Source organism: Nycticebus coucang, chromosome 10 (genome assembly GCF_027406575.1).
Source record: "Nycticebus coucang isolate mNycCou1 chromosome 10, mNycCou1.pri, whole genome shotgun sequence".
Lineage (NCBI taxonomy): Eukaryota > Metazoa > Chordata > Mammalia > Primates > Lorisidae > Nycticebus > Nycticebus coucang.
The window spans coordinates 86,021,501-86,036,998 of NC_069789.1; the positions used below are offsets into that span (position 1 = coordinate 86,021,501).

Genomic DNA, 15,498 nt, shown 5'->3' on the forward strand with positions numbered 1-15,498 from the left:
AGACAAAGTGAGACTCTCAGAAAAAAAAGAAATAAAGAAATTTGAGAGTTGAGACAAAAAGGGATTAATGAAAACCTAGGATTGGAAAGGAATATGCCATCTCTTTTTGATTTATGTATCTTCTATTTGGAGTATCTACTATAACTCAAATAATTGTACTTTCAGGAAATGAGTGGCTTATACTCTCCTGTCAGTGAGGATAGCACAGTGCCTCAATTTGAAGCTCCTTCTCCATCACACAGGTACAAAGCTTCACACTCGCAATTGTTTAAAATTCATGTTACAAAGTGTGCATATGGTACTAGTCTTGGGAGCCTTTTCCATGCAATGTATGAAACCCCTGAGAAATTACTTTTGGTCGTAATCTAGAAATGAGGTTCACATGGCCCATCTGTTTCCTTAATGCTTTGAATTTCATGCCAGGAGTAGTGAGTAGAATATTATAATATTGTGAATTCATAGTTGGGTTAAAAGTTTGGTGGAGTTCTTGAAGTAATGATACCTTTAAATATGTGAATTAAAGTCAGATGACATAAAAATCTAAATTTAATAACATATAATATTTTAGGAGAAAATTTGATAAAACCTTAGACAAGTCCCCTAACTTTTTGAATTTTCTTGGGCAAGTCACTTCTCAGATTGCAAGGGCAAGAGATAGATCTGTTGTATTTCCGAGATATTTTCCATCACTCCTTGATATTATGTCTTCCCTCTGTATGTTCTATTAGAGCAGGGATCCTATTTGTCTTGCTCATAAATGTTTCCCTAGATTATAGAATAATGTCAGGCCTCATTTAATACGTATTTGTAAAATATAGTGAATGTCTGATTTCTTTTAGCTCTAAATTCTATTTTATGAAATACAGTAGAACCTCTATAAGTTGACACTCAAGGAACTGTAACAAACTGATCAACAACATACAGAGGTGGTCAAAATAAGGAACTAGCCTGCTGTACTAATAAGTACATGTGGTGCATGTATGGTTTATGAAAAGTAGGCCAAGTTAAGGAGGTGGTCATCTATGGAGGTTCTGTATATCATGTCTAACATTTGTGCTTGAAATGTTCAAGTAAGAGCAATTTTACATGAAGTCATTTGTTTTTGATTTACTAATTCATTTAGGGCAGAGGTCCAATGGGAACTTTTCAGACTTAGGATTCTAAGGTAACATATGTATTATCAGGAAGTCCAGTGCCTATATACTTCAGGTTACATTTCAGAACCTTTACCAGTTTAGGAGAGCTATTATGAGTCTAGTTTCATACCACATAAAGGGAGAGGGGTGGTTGGAATTGTTCTAGTTAGGGAGCATTCCTGGGAGATTTGATATTTTTCCCATTAACTATAGTGTGGAGAATTCTTGTGAAGTCTGGTTGATTTGGGGGTCACTTTAGCTGCATAATTCAGCTGGTTTGCCTTCTTATTTTACTTACTTTAAAGAAAATGACCAGGTCTGAGGGATATTGTTATCTTTAAACCTGACATTAACTTACTGATTGGTACACATGGAATCTTTGTCAATGCAGTGTTCATTGTGTGAATGCACACACACACACAATTTACTTATAAACTGACACGAAAATTATTATATCCCTCTCTGTTATTTTTTAAATTTCAAAATATTAAGAAAGTACAAATACTTTCTTATAAAGATACCTTTTATAATGTTTAAGTTGGAGCTTTTAGTGTGCCTGTTACCGAAATAGTGTTCATTTATCCAATAGGTGGGTTTTTACCCTCCCCTACCCCTCTTCCTTCTTAATTTCCAGTGACCTTTGTGCCTGAGTGTGCCCATCAATTAGCTCCCAATTATTAGAGAGTACATATGGTAGTTGTTTTTTCATTCCTAAAATTCTTCACTTAGGATAATGGTCTCCAGTTCCATCCAAGTTCCTGCAAAAGACACACCATTCCTATTTATGGCTGAGTAATCCATCTCTGTTTAACAGTAGCATTTCCTTCTGTCTGTTGTGTTCGTTTCTTTTTTACTCGGTATCTCACTGATGGATTTTATAAACTTGTGACACTATATTACATTCACTTAATTGCTGTATTTTTTTAATGTTTCTTATGTGTTATGCATTATTCTAGATCTTGAATCTAGTTAAGAAAGTTACTGCCTTTAAGAAGTTTAAATTTGGGGACATGTGTATGGAGGTTGTAGGAGATACTAAACAAGCTGATGGTAGTATGTAACGTAGATACAATCATGTGCTCTATAATGTTTCTGTCAAGGGTGGGTTCCGTATATGATGGTGATCCCATAAGATTGTGATGTAACATACTGAGACGTGATATATGGCACTTCATATTGGCATTGCAGATCTAGTAGAGAATCTAGTAGAGCAGATTAGTAGAAGAAATGATTGGTTGTCAGTGATGGTGCTGGGGCATTTAGTTTTCATATGAAAAAAATGTATCTAAATAAAAATATATATGCTACCTGGGTTTGTGAAAGTACACTCCATAATGTTTACACAGCAAAGAAATTGCCTAACAACACATGTTAAGTAACACATGACTATAGTACCTTAGGAAGAAAAATTAGGCCCACTATTGTACTTTGTATATTGAGGCTTCTCCAAGGAGGTGACATTTAACTTGACATATGAATAAAGAGTAATTATGATAGAAATTCATTGGATAGTGTTGAACAGGATCTGATTTACATTTTAAAATGTTTATTTGTATTCCAACATAGAGGATAGACAAGATACTATGTATGTCTCCCAAACCCCTGGCATTGGAAGTAGGAAGCAAAGTTAGGAAGCACTGTAATGGTGCAGAAGAGACGAGCTATTGATTTGGATTAGGATTTTATTGAAAGAGGTAAGAGTGGTTGTATTATAAAAGTAACAGATACTGTAGAAGATTTCATGAAGTCTGAAAATATTTTTGGAGAATTGCTGAAATTGCTTGCGAAAGCTATCATCACATGAGATTCTATCAAAGTTATTCTGTTTAGTAGTTGAAGAAAGAAAAATAGGAAAATACAACATTTCCTTCAAAAGTGTTTTGATACATTCTTTAAACAAGTGATTTGAATATCACTCAAAGATTAGAGAGACACTTGGGGAAAATGATACAGCCCATTAAATACTCATGTGAAAACTGATCATTTGGGTTGAAATGTGAAATCAGACAAACTGGGATGAATGGGTTTGGCACCTGTCGCCCAGCGGAGAGAGTGCCAGCCACATACACCAGAGCTGGCGGGTTTGAACCCAGCCTGGGTCTGCCAAACAACAATGACAACTACAACCAAAAATAGCCGGGCATTGTGGCCGGTGTTTGTAGTCCCAGCTACTTGGGAGGCTGAGGCAAGAGAATCACTTAAGCCCAAGAGTTTGAGGTTGTTGTGAACTGTGACGCCATGGCTGTGATGTACTCTGCCCAGGGCAACATAGTGAGACTCTTGTCTCAAAAACAAAAAAAAACCCAAAAAACTGGGACGAATGTTATGCTATATTGTCTATACTTGATTTTTCTTTATTTTTAAGAAATAGCAGGTAGTTGCAGTTTTATTTACCATTCCCCACCATAATTATTGGCTTTATAATTTAAATGGTAGTTTTTGTTTTTATTCCTCACCATAAAGTTTTGATTTTTCTTTTAAGCAGATTTATTTTAGAAAGCTCTTTTCTATGTTTGTTTATTTTTCTGTAATGAGGACCTTCCTAATATGTCAGGTAATTTGAATGCCTTACATAGATCCTAGGTTTATGTTTAGATTATATCTAAATGGAAAGAAAAACAAAAGCCACATGATGGTATTCTCCTCTCTCCCACTCCTTACAGGATATTATATTCTACTACCTGGATCAGCTGTACAGATTGTCACATCCTATCTTTTCTTTTGCTGCTGCCTTAGTGTCATGTGAAGTCTAGCAATGGTGTTTTAACTTATCCTCTTATACCTTTTTGCCTGAAATATGTTTCTTGGAATATTTAGAATATTCTTAGACTAATTGTGATTATCTCTGAATTTTGGAGAGAGGTAAACTGGGTGGACTTTATTCTATGTGGATTAACAAATGTGGATTTCAGGCTCTCTAAATATTTAGTTTATACGTGTAAGTAACTAGGAAGCAGAGCTAAATAACATTAGTGAACTTATGAAGCTAGTAGCTTAGCATCAATCTGGCCTCTTTTGTGGTTACGTATACACATAGCATGATGAGGAAAATTGACATACTTTAAATTCTCTTCATTGCCTTTGCTGGTAGCTTTACTTGTAGATTTCTCATTGCTTCATATTAAAGTGATTTCTATTTTAGAAATAATTGTTTCATAATTGCTTTATTCCTTGTCTTTAAAAAATTATTTCAGAATTGTAAGTTATTATTATCTTTAATGTTTTTAGACCTTCAAAGTACTTGTTTTGAAGATAATTAATTGAAACTTCCCTGTCTCCTTCGGCTGAATATGCTTTAATAAGATTCAGCTAATCACTGCAGTTAAGTCTTGCTTTCCTAAGATATAAAATAATGAACAAACCAGGAGTGGTGGTGCACATCTGTAGTCTCAGCTATGTAGGAAGCTGAAATGGGAGGATCCATTTCAGCTCAGGAGTTCAGTACCAGTGTGAGAAACATAGCAAAACCCCATCTCTTAAAAAAAAAATAATAAGGTAAATAAATACATACAAATATAAGAAGTAAAAATTTTTTTTGAGGTACTGCCTCTCATCTTCAAAATGCTTTTGCTGGGTGGCACCTGTGGCTCAGTGAGTAGGGTGTTGGCCCAATATACCAAGGGTGGCGGGTTCAAACCTGACCCTGGGCATACTGCAAAAACAACAAAAAAGTAGCCAGGTGTTGTGGTGGGTACCTGTAGTGCCAGCTGCTTGGGAGGCAGAGACAATGGAATCACTTGAGCCTAAGAGTTTCAGGTTGCTGTGAGCTGTGATGCCACACCACTCTACCACTGGTGACAAAGTGAGACTCTGTCTCCAAAAAAAATTTTTTTTAAATTCATTTTTTTAAAAAAGAGACATGTGTCATATTAAACTCTTAATTGCTTATTAACATTTTTTTGAGGTAGGAGAGGGAGATTTATAAATATGTAGGTAAGACTTTTTTTTTTATTGTTTAAGATTCATTGAGGGTACAAAGAATTAGTTTACACTGACTGTGGTTGTCCTTCCCCCAAGAGGTGTGCCATACACTGTGACCTCCCCACTTCCCCTCTTCCCACTCCCTCATTCTCTTAACCCCACCCCTTGTATTAGATTATCTACTGCCTTCATATTAGAATTGAGTACATTGGATTCTTGCATCTCGATTCTTATGATGCTTCACTAGAAGAATGTGAAGAAGAATGTGTTCTATCTCCCTCCAGGTTAATACGAAAGATGTAAAGTCTCCATCTTTTTTAATGGTATTTCATGGTATACATATAGCACAGCTTGCTAATCCATTCCTGACTTATTGGGTATTTAGGTTGTTTTCACATTTTGGTCATGTAAATTGAGCTGCTATAAACAGTCTAGTGCAAGACTTCTATGTAATCTACTTTTGATTTTATTTCCTCTGTCAGACATTTCTGAGTCTTTTGTTTCTATCATTTTGACAGAAGTCTAGATAAATCTAAGTGTAGGGATATTAGAGAAAAGCAAGGCATCATTTTATGAATACTAAAAATATCTAACTATTATTACCAGTATATACATAGGGTAATTGTGATACCTGGTAAAATTGTATATTTTATAATTTGACTTGAGTAAACCAGAGAAATTAAAGACTCTTCATATTGTATAGTATCTTTTGGACTGGATTAAGAAATTTCTCTTGCCTCACCAGTGAGACTTCATGCAATTATACTTAACTTCAGTTGTTAACAAAATATGCTAGGGTAGGGGCAGAGGATGTAGATGGTTCTTTGGCATAGTAGTGGGTGAAAAGGGACCCATCTTTTCTCTTCTTCCATAGTAGTATTAGATTATCACCACGACCAAGCATTGTGATGGTTCATTTGTCATATATTAATGCTTAAGTTCTTGGTACTTTTGGTGATTGTTATTGGCTTAACTGCTTTATTTTTCTTGAAAAGATAATTTAAAAAACCATAGGAACAAAAATGTTTTCATAGTTAGGTCTAACTAATGCTTATAAATTTATCACAGATGTGTTGTATTTAAACAGATCTTCCTGCACAAACCTAAACTTTTTATATAAAGGGGAATATCGTAAAAATAAAGGGAAATTCTCCATACATGAGCTGATACTTCCAAATTTCAAAGATTAGGTGATTACAAACAGATTTTAAGAAATCTGGTATACTTGCATTAGGGAGTTTTGAACATAAATGATATTTTGCTATACTTTAATGAAGTTTACCTTTAGTGTGGGAGAAGTACTAAAACCATTTATTTGTTTTATTGTTGTGAGGACTAAAGAGTACTTATCTGAACTCTGACCTTCTACCATGAAAAATGAAGCTTAATGCTATAGGCAGTAGGAGACATCGAAGAATTTTAAGGTATCTTAAAGTCAAACTAAAACAGATACACATAAAACAAACTTCTTTGGCAATAATGTAGGTTGTACTCTTTGTATATCTGTAATTTCTTATTAAATATGATTGGCAATAGAAATATAGCAAATTATGGAAAGTTTTCTTGAAATAGTACAGTTTTCTTTAGAATATTTGAAGAATTTATTATCAGTCATTCAGCCAGTATTTGGGTTGTACAAGGCCTAACACTGTACAGACCTGTGGATTGAGAGAAGATCTTTGCAAATCATACATCAGATAAGGGACAAATATCCAAAATATACAAGGAACTCAAACTACTTAGTAACAAGAAAACTAATAGTCCTGTTAAAAAATGGGCAAAGGACCTGAATAGACAGTTCTTAAAAGAAGGAGTAGAAATGGCAACAAATAAATGAAGAAATGCTCACTATCTCTAATCATCCAAGAAATGCAAATTAGAACCACAAGAAAATACTACCTCATGCCTCTTAGATAGGCCATTGTCAGAAAGTTGGAAGATGCTGTTAGTAAGGATATGGAGAAAAGGGAACCCCGTAACACTATTGCTGGTATTATAATTAGTATATCCATTTTGGAAAACATTATAGAGGTTCCCTAAAAACTAAAAGTACAACATATGACCTAACAATCCCACTACTGGATATTCTACATTTACCCAAAGGGAATGTAGTCAGTATGTTGAAAAGATAAGGGATATGTGCTTTGCCATGTTCATTGCAGCCTTATCCACAACAGCCCAGATATTGTATCTATCAGTGGATAAATGGATTAAAACAATGTGTGTGTGTATACACACATATATACCCAGTGGAATACTAGTCACCCTTTTTTAAAAAAGCCCAGGAAATTCTGTTATTTGTGACAACATGGATGAACATAGAGAACACTATGTTAAGTGAAATAAGCCAGACACAGAGAAACAGATATCATATGATCTCATTTATATGTGGGAATCTAAAAAAGTCAAACTCATAAGCAGTAGAGAGTAGCATGGTGGTTACCAGAGGTATAGGGTAGGTCTGGATAGAAAAGGGGGACAAGTTGAGAAGTTGGTCCTGGGTACAGAGTTACAGTTAGGTAGGCAAAATAAGTTCTGGTGTTACTTTGCAAAGCACGATTATAATATAGTATGTTGTATATATGTCAAAATAGCTAAAAGAGAGGATTTGAAATGTTCTCATTACAAATAATAACTATTTGAGGTGATGGATATGCAACTATATCATCTGGTCGCTTAAATTTCTCTTCTGTGAATTACAAATAAATCATAATTTACTCCAACTCATTGGAAAGTGATAGTAGAATATAAAGTGGTCAGATGTACCATTTTGTGTAATAAACTGAAACTTTAATTTTTTTTTTTTTCTTTTGATACAGAGTCTCACTCTGTCACTCTGGGTAGAGTGCTGTTGCATCCCATTTTACAACAGCCTCAAACTCTTGGGCTCAAGAGATCATCTTGCCTCAGGCTCCTTAGTAGCTGGGACTACAGGCACCCACCATGATGCCCTGCTAGTTTTTCTGTTTTTAGAAGAGACAGGGTCTTGGTCTTGCTCAGTCTGGTCTTAAACTTCTGAGGTCCCCTGCCTCAGCCTCCCAGAGTGGTAGGATTTTAGCAGTAAGCCACCATAACCAGAAACTTAATTTTATTGAAGGCATATCAGTGTTGTCAGTCTTGTTCTTTGAGGATATTTGTGTCTATTTTTGAAATTCTGCCAAGCAAAGTTCTTTACTTTCAAAGGCAGTAAAGCCTCTTCCATCTTTCAGAAATTTTCTATTTGTTTTTTACATCTGCCAGCAGTTAGCTTTCTCCCGAAATTCCTTTTAGAAAGAAACCTTTAAAGTGAGCTACCCTTTTTTTTTTTTTATTGTTGGGGATTCATTGAGGGTACAATAAGCCAGGTTACACTGATTGCATTTGTTAGGTAAAGTCCCTCTTGCAATCATGTCTTGCCCCCAGAAGGTGTGGCACACACCAAGGCCCCACCACTCTCCCTCCTTCCCTCTCTCTGCTTTTCCTCCCCCCACCGCATGATCTTAATTGTCATTAATTGTCCTATCAAAATTGAGTACATAGGATTCATGCTTCTCCATTCTTGTGATGCTTTACTAAGAATAATGTCTTCCATTTCCATCCAGGTTAATACGAAGGATGTAAAGTCTCCAGTTTTTTTAATAGCTGAATAGTATTCCATGGTATACATATACCACAGCTTGTTAATCCATTCCTGGGTTGGTGGGCATTTAGGCTGTTTCCACATTTTGGCGATTGTAAATTGAGCTGCAATAAACAGTCTAGTACAAGTGTCCTTATGATAAAAGGTTTTTTTTTACTTCTGGGTAGATGCCCAGTAATGGGATTGCAGGATCAAATGGGAGGTCTAGCTTGACTTCCTTCCTTCCAGAAAGGTTGTACTAGTTTGCAGTCCCACCAGCAGTGTAAAAGTGTTCCCTTCTCTCCACATCCACGCCAGCATCTGCAAAGCCATAGTGGTCAAGACAGCATGGTACTGGCACAAAAATAGAGACATAGACATTTGGAATCGAATAGAAAGCCAAGAAATGAAACTAACATCTTACAACCACCTAATCTTCGATAAACCAAACAAGAATCATACCTTGGGGGAAAGACTCCCTATTCAATAAATGGTGTTGGGAGAACTGGATATCCACATGTAAAAGACTGAAACTGGACCCACACCTTTCCCCCACTCACAAAAATTGATTCAAGATGGATAAAGGACTTAAATTTAAGGCAAGAAACAATAAAAATCCTCAAAGAAAGCATAGGAAAAAACACTGGAAGATATTGGCCTGGGGCTTTTCTTTTTTCTACTTAAGGATTATTAGGAAATAACAGACACTTCAAAAGACAATACAAATATTAGGTTCCACAGCCTCTTTGTGCCTTCTATAACTAACTACTTTATAACCATGAAATTAAGAGGACAAAAGGATGTTGGGAAAATTTTTTTTGGAGTTCCAGAACACTCTGACAGCTTATCTTCTTTGAAGAATAAATTGCCTGTGTCTCTTTTCTGAGGAAACCACAGATATTACTCTAGAGCCCATTACTTTTATCATTGAATTAGTCTTGCATACAAGGTAAATTCAAATTTGTATGATGTATAGGTTCCCAAAACTTCCTTGGAAATCTTTTGGGTCAAAAGTATTTGTCTTCCCCACCATCTGCAGTTTTAGACAGGTAATAGTACATATGCCATATATCAAATAATGCTGCTAGAAGAATAAGAGGGATGTCTCCATAATCAAATACATTAATAGTTCAAAATAGTTCAACATTGAAACGTGGCGACAGATCTGTTCAGATCAGATTGATTTTCAAAATTCTGGGTTCTAGGAATTGTGTTCTTAGATAATCTTTTTGAGTCCAGTATTTTTGTTTTTTTGCAGTTTTTGGCCAGAGCTGGGTTTGAACCCGCCACCTCTGGCATATGGGGCTGGCGCTTTACTCCTTTGAGCCACAGGTGCTGCCCCCAGTATTTTTTAAGGCCAAACTATATATTGCTGAAAGTCTGTTGTAATCACCTACACTTATTTATACAAAATTTGTCTTACTGAAATTTAAACGCCACGAGAAGAGTATTAGTATTGTCTACTTCGAAAGAGTCTTAGACACTATAGAGAAAAAGTTTCATGTTAATTTGTGATTGAATTTATATCAAAATCAGGAAATCTATCCTAGAAATACCGTCTTAGAAGAGAATTGCATTTATTAAAGTTGCAATCACCAGGGTAACAGTGCAGTTGTGTATTGAGTGCTATTTGATACCATGTATTATCTCACATAATTCTCATAACCATGTATTATCTCATATAATCTCAAATCCATGTAATAAGTTTTATTATCCTTCATTCTACAGGTTAGGAAACTGAGTCACAGAGATGAAATAATTTGTCCAGTGTCAGACAGTTAGTGGAATAACTGGTATTCTAACTTAGATGTCATAACTCTAAAGCCTGTAAGTCTTGCGGGAACAGAGAGGGTTGTGGAAGCTATCTCAGAGTTGAGAATAAAACATTAAGAAAGTAAATAGAAACTTGATATTAAAAATGGAAGAGCAATGATTCTTCATGAAGAGAAGACATAGGCCACTTTTGGAAACTTAATGTGAAGATTCTGGAATTATACTACTTGGGTTCAAATTTTATCTCTACAACTTATTAACAGTTTGGCTCTTAGTCAAATTCATTAATTTTTGTATACCTCTTTTTTCTTATTCTTAATATTAAATAAAATAAGGTTAATAGTATCTATCTTGACTGATAAAATGTGATAATGCATTTAAAGAAACAATAATGTCTGGCACAGAGGAAAAACTCAGTAGATGTCAGCTTTGGCTATTTATTTATTTTTGTTACTTAGCAGGTCAGTCATAATTGATTTTGGATGTTTGCTTGTCAAATCTTAGACGGTATATGGAATAAAACAGGAAAAAATAAACACAAAGACTGATGTTATTATCTATGGAGGCATCTGTAAAATTGGCGCCACAAGAATTTTGATCGCTTAGTAAACGGGATTTACCATTCATTTAAAATTCAATTAAAAGTCATTAAATTATTTAAAAATTACATCATACTATTTTTAGCTTACTTGGTTAGTATTTTTTTTTTTTTTTTTTTTTTGTGAGACACAGTCTCAAGCTGTCACCCTGGGTAGAGTGCATGGCATCACAGCTCATAGCAACCTCAGACTCTTGTGCTCAAGCAATTCTCTTGTTTCAGTCTCCTAGTAGCTGGGAATATAGACACCCACCACAACGAATGCCTGGCTATTTTCTGTTGCAGTTGTCATTGTATAGCTGGCCCAGGCCGGGTTTGAATCCTCCAACCTTGGTGTATGTGGTTGGCGCCCTACCCACTGAGCTGCAGGCACCGCCCAGTTAGTATGTTTTGTTTTGGGGAAACTGGTTCAATAATTACTTGTAGAATATTGAAAAGAACAAATTTAGTCTATCAGCCATAGGGTTTATTAAACGTAGAAATGTATTTTTCTCTGTCTTAAGTTGATAGTTAATGATAGCAGTTAGTCTTACTTTATGTATGTACATGTCACTTTGTGTCTATTGAATTCCCTTATTTATTTAAAAAATCCCATATTTATTGTCTTTACGAACAGTCTTAAATGATCTGTGTGTTGTATTTTTGCTCATGATTTAAAAATTCTCTTAATAATTTAATTAGATAATGTTGTGTCTACTAATAATTTAAATGTAAATTATCCTTTTCAAAATAAAAATCCATTGCAAAATTAGTAAACATTTTTATCAAGAGCAACCCACTATTTTCTCTGAGATACTTATTCATTATAGCTATACCTTGTGTGGAAAATTGACTTAATAATCTATCTTGTAATTAAGAAGTATTTCTTTGCTTTTGGAAGAAACCATTTTAAATGTTCTTTAATGTATGACATCCAGTAGCATAACTGAAATTATTTTTACCTGTAAGAGCTGAATTGTTTTTATTTATGTTTTTAGTGAAGTTGCTCATTGTCACCAGCAAGAACCTTAGGAATTATTCTGAAGTGGTAGGCTAATCTAGGATTTTCCACTCTTCAGTTAGAGAACATGCAGTGCCTAGGGAGTACAGCATAGTGGTTCATTGTGGACAGTGGAACCGGACTCCTTGGGTTTGAGTAATTACCCTACTATTTGCTAATGTTGTTACTGTGGGCCAAATACTCTGTACCTGAATTCTCTTATTTGAGAAATAAGGGTAATAATAATAGTATCAACCTTAGAGCTGTGAAGTTTAAATTATTTAAGGTCAATGTCTAGTCGCAGGGGTCCTCAAACTGCGGCCCGCGGGCCACATGAGGCGGTGTGATTGTATTTGTTCCCGTTTTGTTTTTTTTATTTCAAAATAAGGTATGTGCAGTGTGCATAGGAATTTGTTCATAGTTTTTTTTTTTTTTTAAACTATAGTCCGGCCCTCCAGCGGTCTGAGGTACAGTGAATTGGCCCCCTGTTTAAAAAGTTTGAGGACGCCTGGTCTAGTGCACATAAATGCTCAATAAATGATATTATTCATATTGTTATTACCATCTGGAGATTGTGGATAAATCAACAGTTAAGAAATAGTGTATCACCAGAATCAAGAGAGACCCAGCCCTGTTTTTGCTTTCTCATATTCTTTTCTAATCGTGTGTGTTGTATACACACATAGGTATTTTTTAAAAAGCAGAATTAAAGGGTCTTATTTTCAGATTTTCTCTGTATGCATTATAAATTTTTCTTAGTGAATATGATTAAGACCTGATATAAAATAAATTTGAAATTCTGCAGTGATTACTAATAAAATACCATTTTGAAGCCTACAACACAATTGATGAGTATTTTTCATACATATTTGAAATGTATTATTTCACAAGACACACTGAGATAACACACTACCATTTTCCAGGCTCACAGTCAAAGAATTTTGAATCAAAAACTATAAAAATTCACAGCTAGAATTGCTTTATTAATTTATTGGTGTTTTAAATATGCAACATAATTTTGTTAATGTTATAGATATGCTAGGGGATTTGGTTTCTTTAGTAGAAGGAACAGAGAGCTTTTTGAATGCATGGCATGTCCTCATTTTAGCCCTATTTGTTCCTGGATGATATAGACTGATCTTGTCATATCAGTGTGTGACTTTACAAGGAAGGTGAACATGGTTGTATTTCATCAAAAGAAACTAATTACAAGAGTGTGTGAATTCTTAATTTATAGTGTAAGTACTTTAAAGAGTCTTTCTTGCATAATTGGGTTTTTATGATAGGAACAATTAAGAATATAGTGAATTAAAACTTGTATGTGTAGCCTTTTGGGAGGGCACTCAGTATGTTATGTATTATGATACATAATTATACATACTTACGGGATACATGTGATATTTTGTATAGGATATGTAATGATCGAGCTAGGTTATTTGCATATTTATTTCTTGAATTATTTATCATTTCTATGTGCTTGGAACATTTCAAGTACTCTGTTCTAGCTATGTTGAAATACACAGAGCAGTACATTGTTAATTATAGTCATCCTTTTGCTACCAGACATTAGAACTTAGTCCTTTCATCTAGATGTACATTTGTATTCATTAGCTATGCTGCTTTTTAATAAAAAATTACTACGAGGGCAGTTCCATTGTTTTACTATATTTTGGAATATGTGGGATTTTATGTTAGTGATTAATTTTGTTAATAATAGAATCTAAAATTCACTGAATGTTTACTACATTATGGTATCATACCAAGAGCTTTGCATACATTATCTCACTTAAATCTCAAGTTATTAGCTACTAAAGAGTAAAATTCAAACTCCCTACTTCTCGGGGTACCTCTCATGTTACAATTTTTAGGTTATTTCAATACCAAATTAATTAATCATTTTGTGTATTTGCATAGAGAACCATTTTAATTAGTTCCCTTAGTTGCTTAAATTTCATCAGGGTAGATATTTTTAAGAACATAAACATGTTTATAGTAGAAATAGGAAAGAAGAATATGTAAAAAGTAAGTAATTTATCATGGTTGGTGTATGTGTCATATAATTTTCAGTTGCTGATAATTTTTAAAGGCTAATTTTTTTAAAGATAGGAGGGAGATATGAATGAAGAGATGGTAAAATAGAGAAAATAAAAGGTAGTCTAGAGTTCTGGAAGGTTTTTTTTTATTTTTAATTTTTTTTATTTTTTGCAGTTTTTTGGCCAGGGCTGGGTTTGAACCCGCCACTTCTGGCATATGGGGCTGGCGCCCTACTCCTTTGAGCCACAGGCGCCACCCTGGAAGGTTTTTTTTTTTTTAGCATTAGTTAGGGAAATCTACAGAGGATATAACCAAATAAAAAGAATCAATACAAAAAGTTGATTATGTTTGCTGGTGTGGAAGAAATTGGTATATTGGCTTTGGGTTATAAAAGAAAGATGATTATTATTATTATCCTAGATATTCCATTCGTTTGCTTTCGTTCCTTTTTCATGAGGTTTTATCATAACATTTTGGAGCTGGAAGGAACTCAAGATAATTTAAAGAGAGTTAGTCCCCATTCACCTCATTTTGCAGATGAGGAAACTGAGTGATTGATTATAAGGTAATTTCCAACAACATATAACTTTTTCATGGTATAGCAGGATCTATTAACTATTGCAAGTTTTTAATTGCATGTTAATGCATTTCCCAATAAATCATCTATAAATAATCTTTTCCTTAAAATTCAAAAGAACTTACTAGCCTATCTGAAAATGAAATAGAAGTGAAAAAGCCTATACAGATACCCACCTTGTCTTTATTCCCCATTGATGTTGTTTTTGGTATGTATATTTAGGGTGATGGGTTAAAGTGATAAATTATTAAATCTGTGCTGATTTATTGTACTGGATTGTATATTTGACATCTAATTAAATGAGTGGCAATAAATGTTTTCTTTTCTTAGAACTTAGAAATGCTGGGTTTATATATGGTATATTATTTTAGATCTATTTTTTTCTGATGTTAATGTAAATACTGAAATCATTTTTCCCTCTTCATTTTGCAGTAGTATTATTGATTCCACAGAATACAGCCAACCTCCAGGTTTCAGTGGCAGTTCTCAGGTAAATGTTATATTTAACAGTATGTTTTTAGTGGTACCATGAATGTATAAGCATCTGAGTTATAAAATCATAAGATTAATTTGTTGGAATGTTCTGTCATAAAGATAGTGCTGAATGCTATGGCGTTGATTAGGACTTGAATAGCTCTGATGCCTAGTGGAGGAATCTACTACTTATTTTCTTTTTAATAAGAATTTAATTTTTTTTTTTTTTTTTTTTTGAGACAGAGTCTTGCTCTGTTGTCCCAGGTCTAGTACAGTAGTGTCATCATAGTTCACTATGTGCTCAAATTCCTGGGTCCACGCAGTCCTCCTGCCTTACCCTTCCAAGTAGCTGGACTAAGGCAAATGGATGCCTCACTAATTTTTCTATTTCTATTGGAGATGAGGTCT

General features: G+C 34.4%; 1 protein-coding gene across 6 annotated transcripts in view; it reads left to right on the forward strand.

Annotated features, from left to right (window-relative positions):
- The window catches only part of COP1 (COP1 E3 ubiquitin ligase), a 249,419-nt gene that overhangs the window by 80,153 nt on the left and 153,768 nt on the right, over nucleotides 1–15,498 (forward strand). For 5 of the 6 annotated variants that reach the window (XM_053605282.1, XM_053605283.1, XM_053605286.1 and 2 more), the window contains 2 exons: nucleotides 166–242; nucleotides 15,049–15,106. In XM_053605282.1, coding sequence (XP_053461257.1) covers nucleotides 166–242; nucleotides 15,049–15,106 — 135 coding nt within the window. The remainder of the gene's footprint in view (nucleotides 1–165; nucleotides 243–15,048; nucleotides 15,107–15,498) is intronic. The other variant, XM_053605284.1, reaches the window with a different exon arrangement.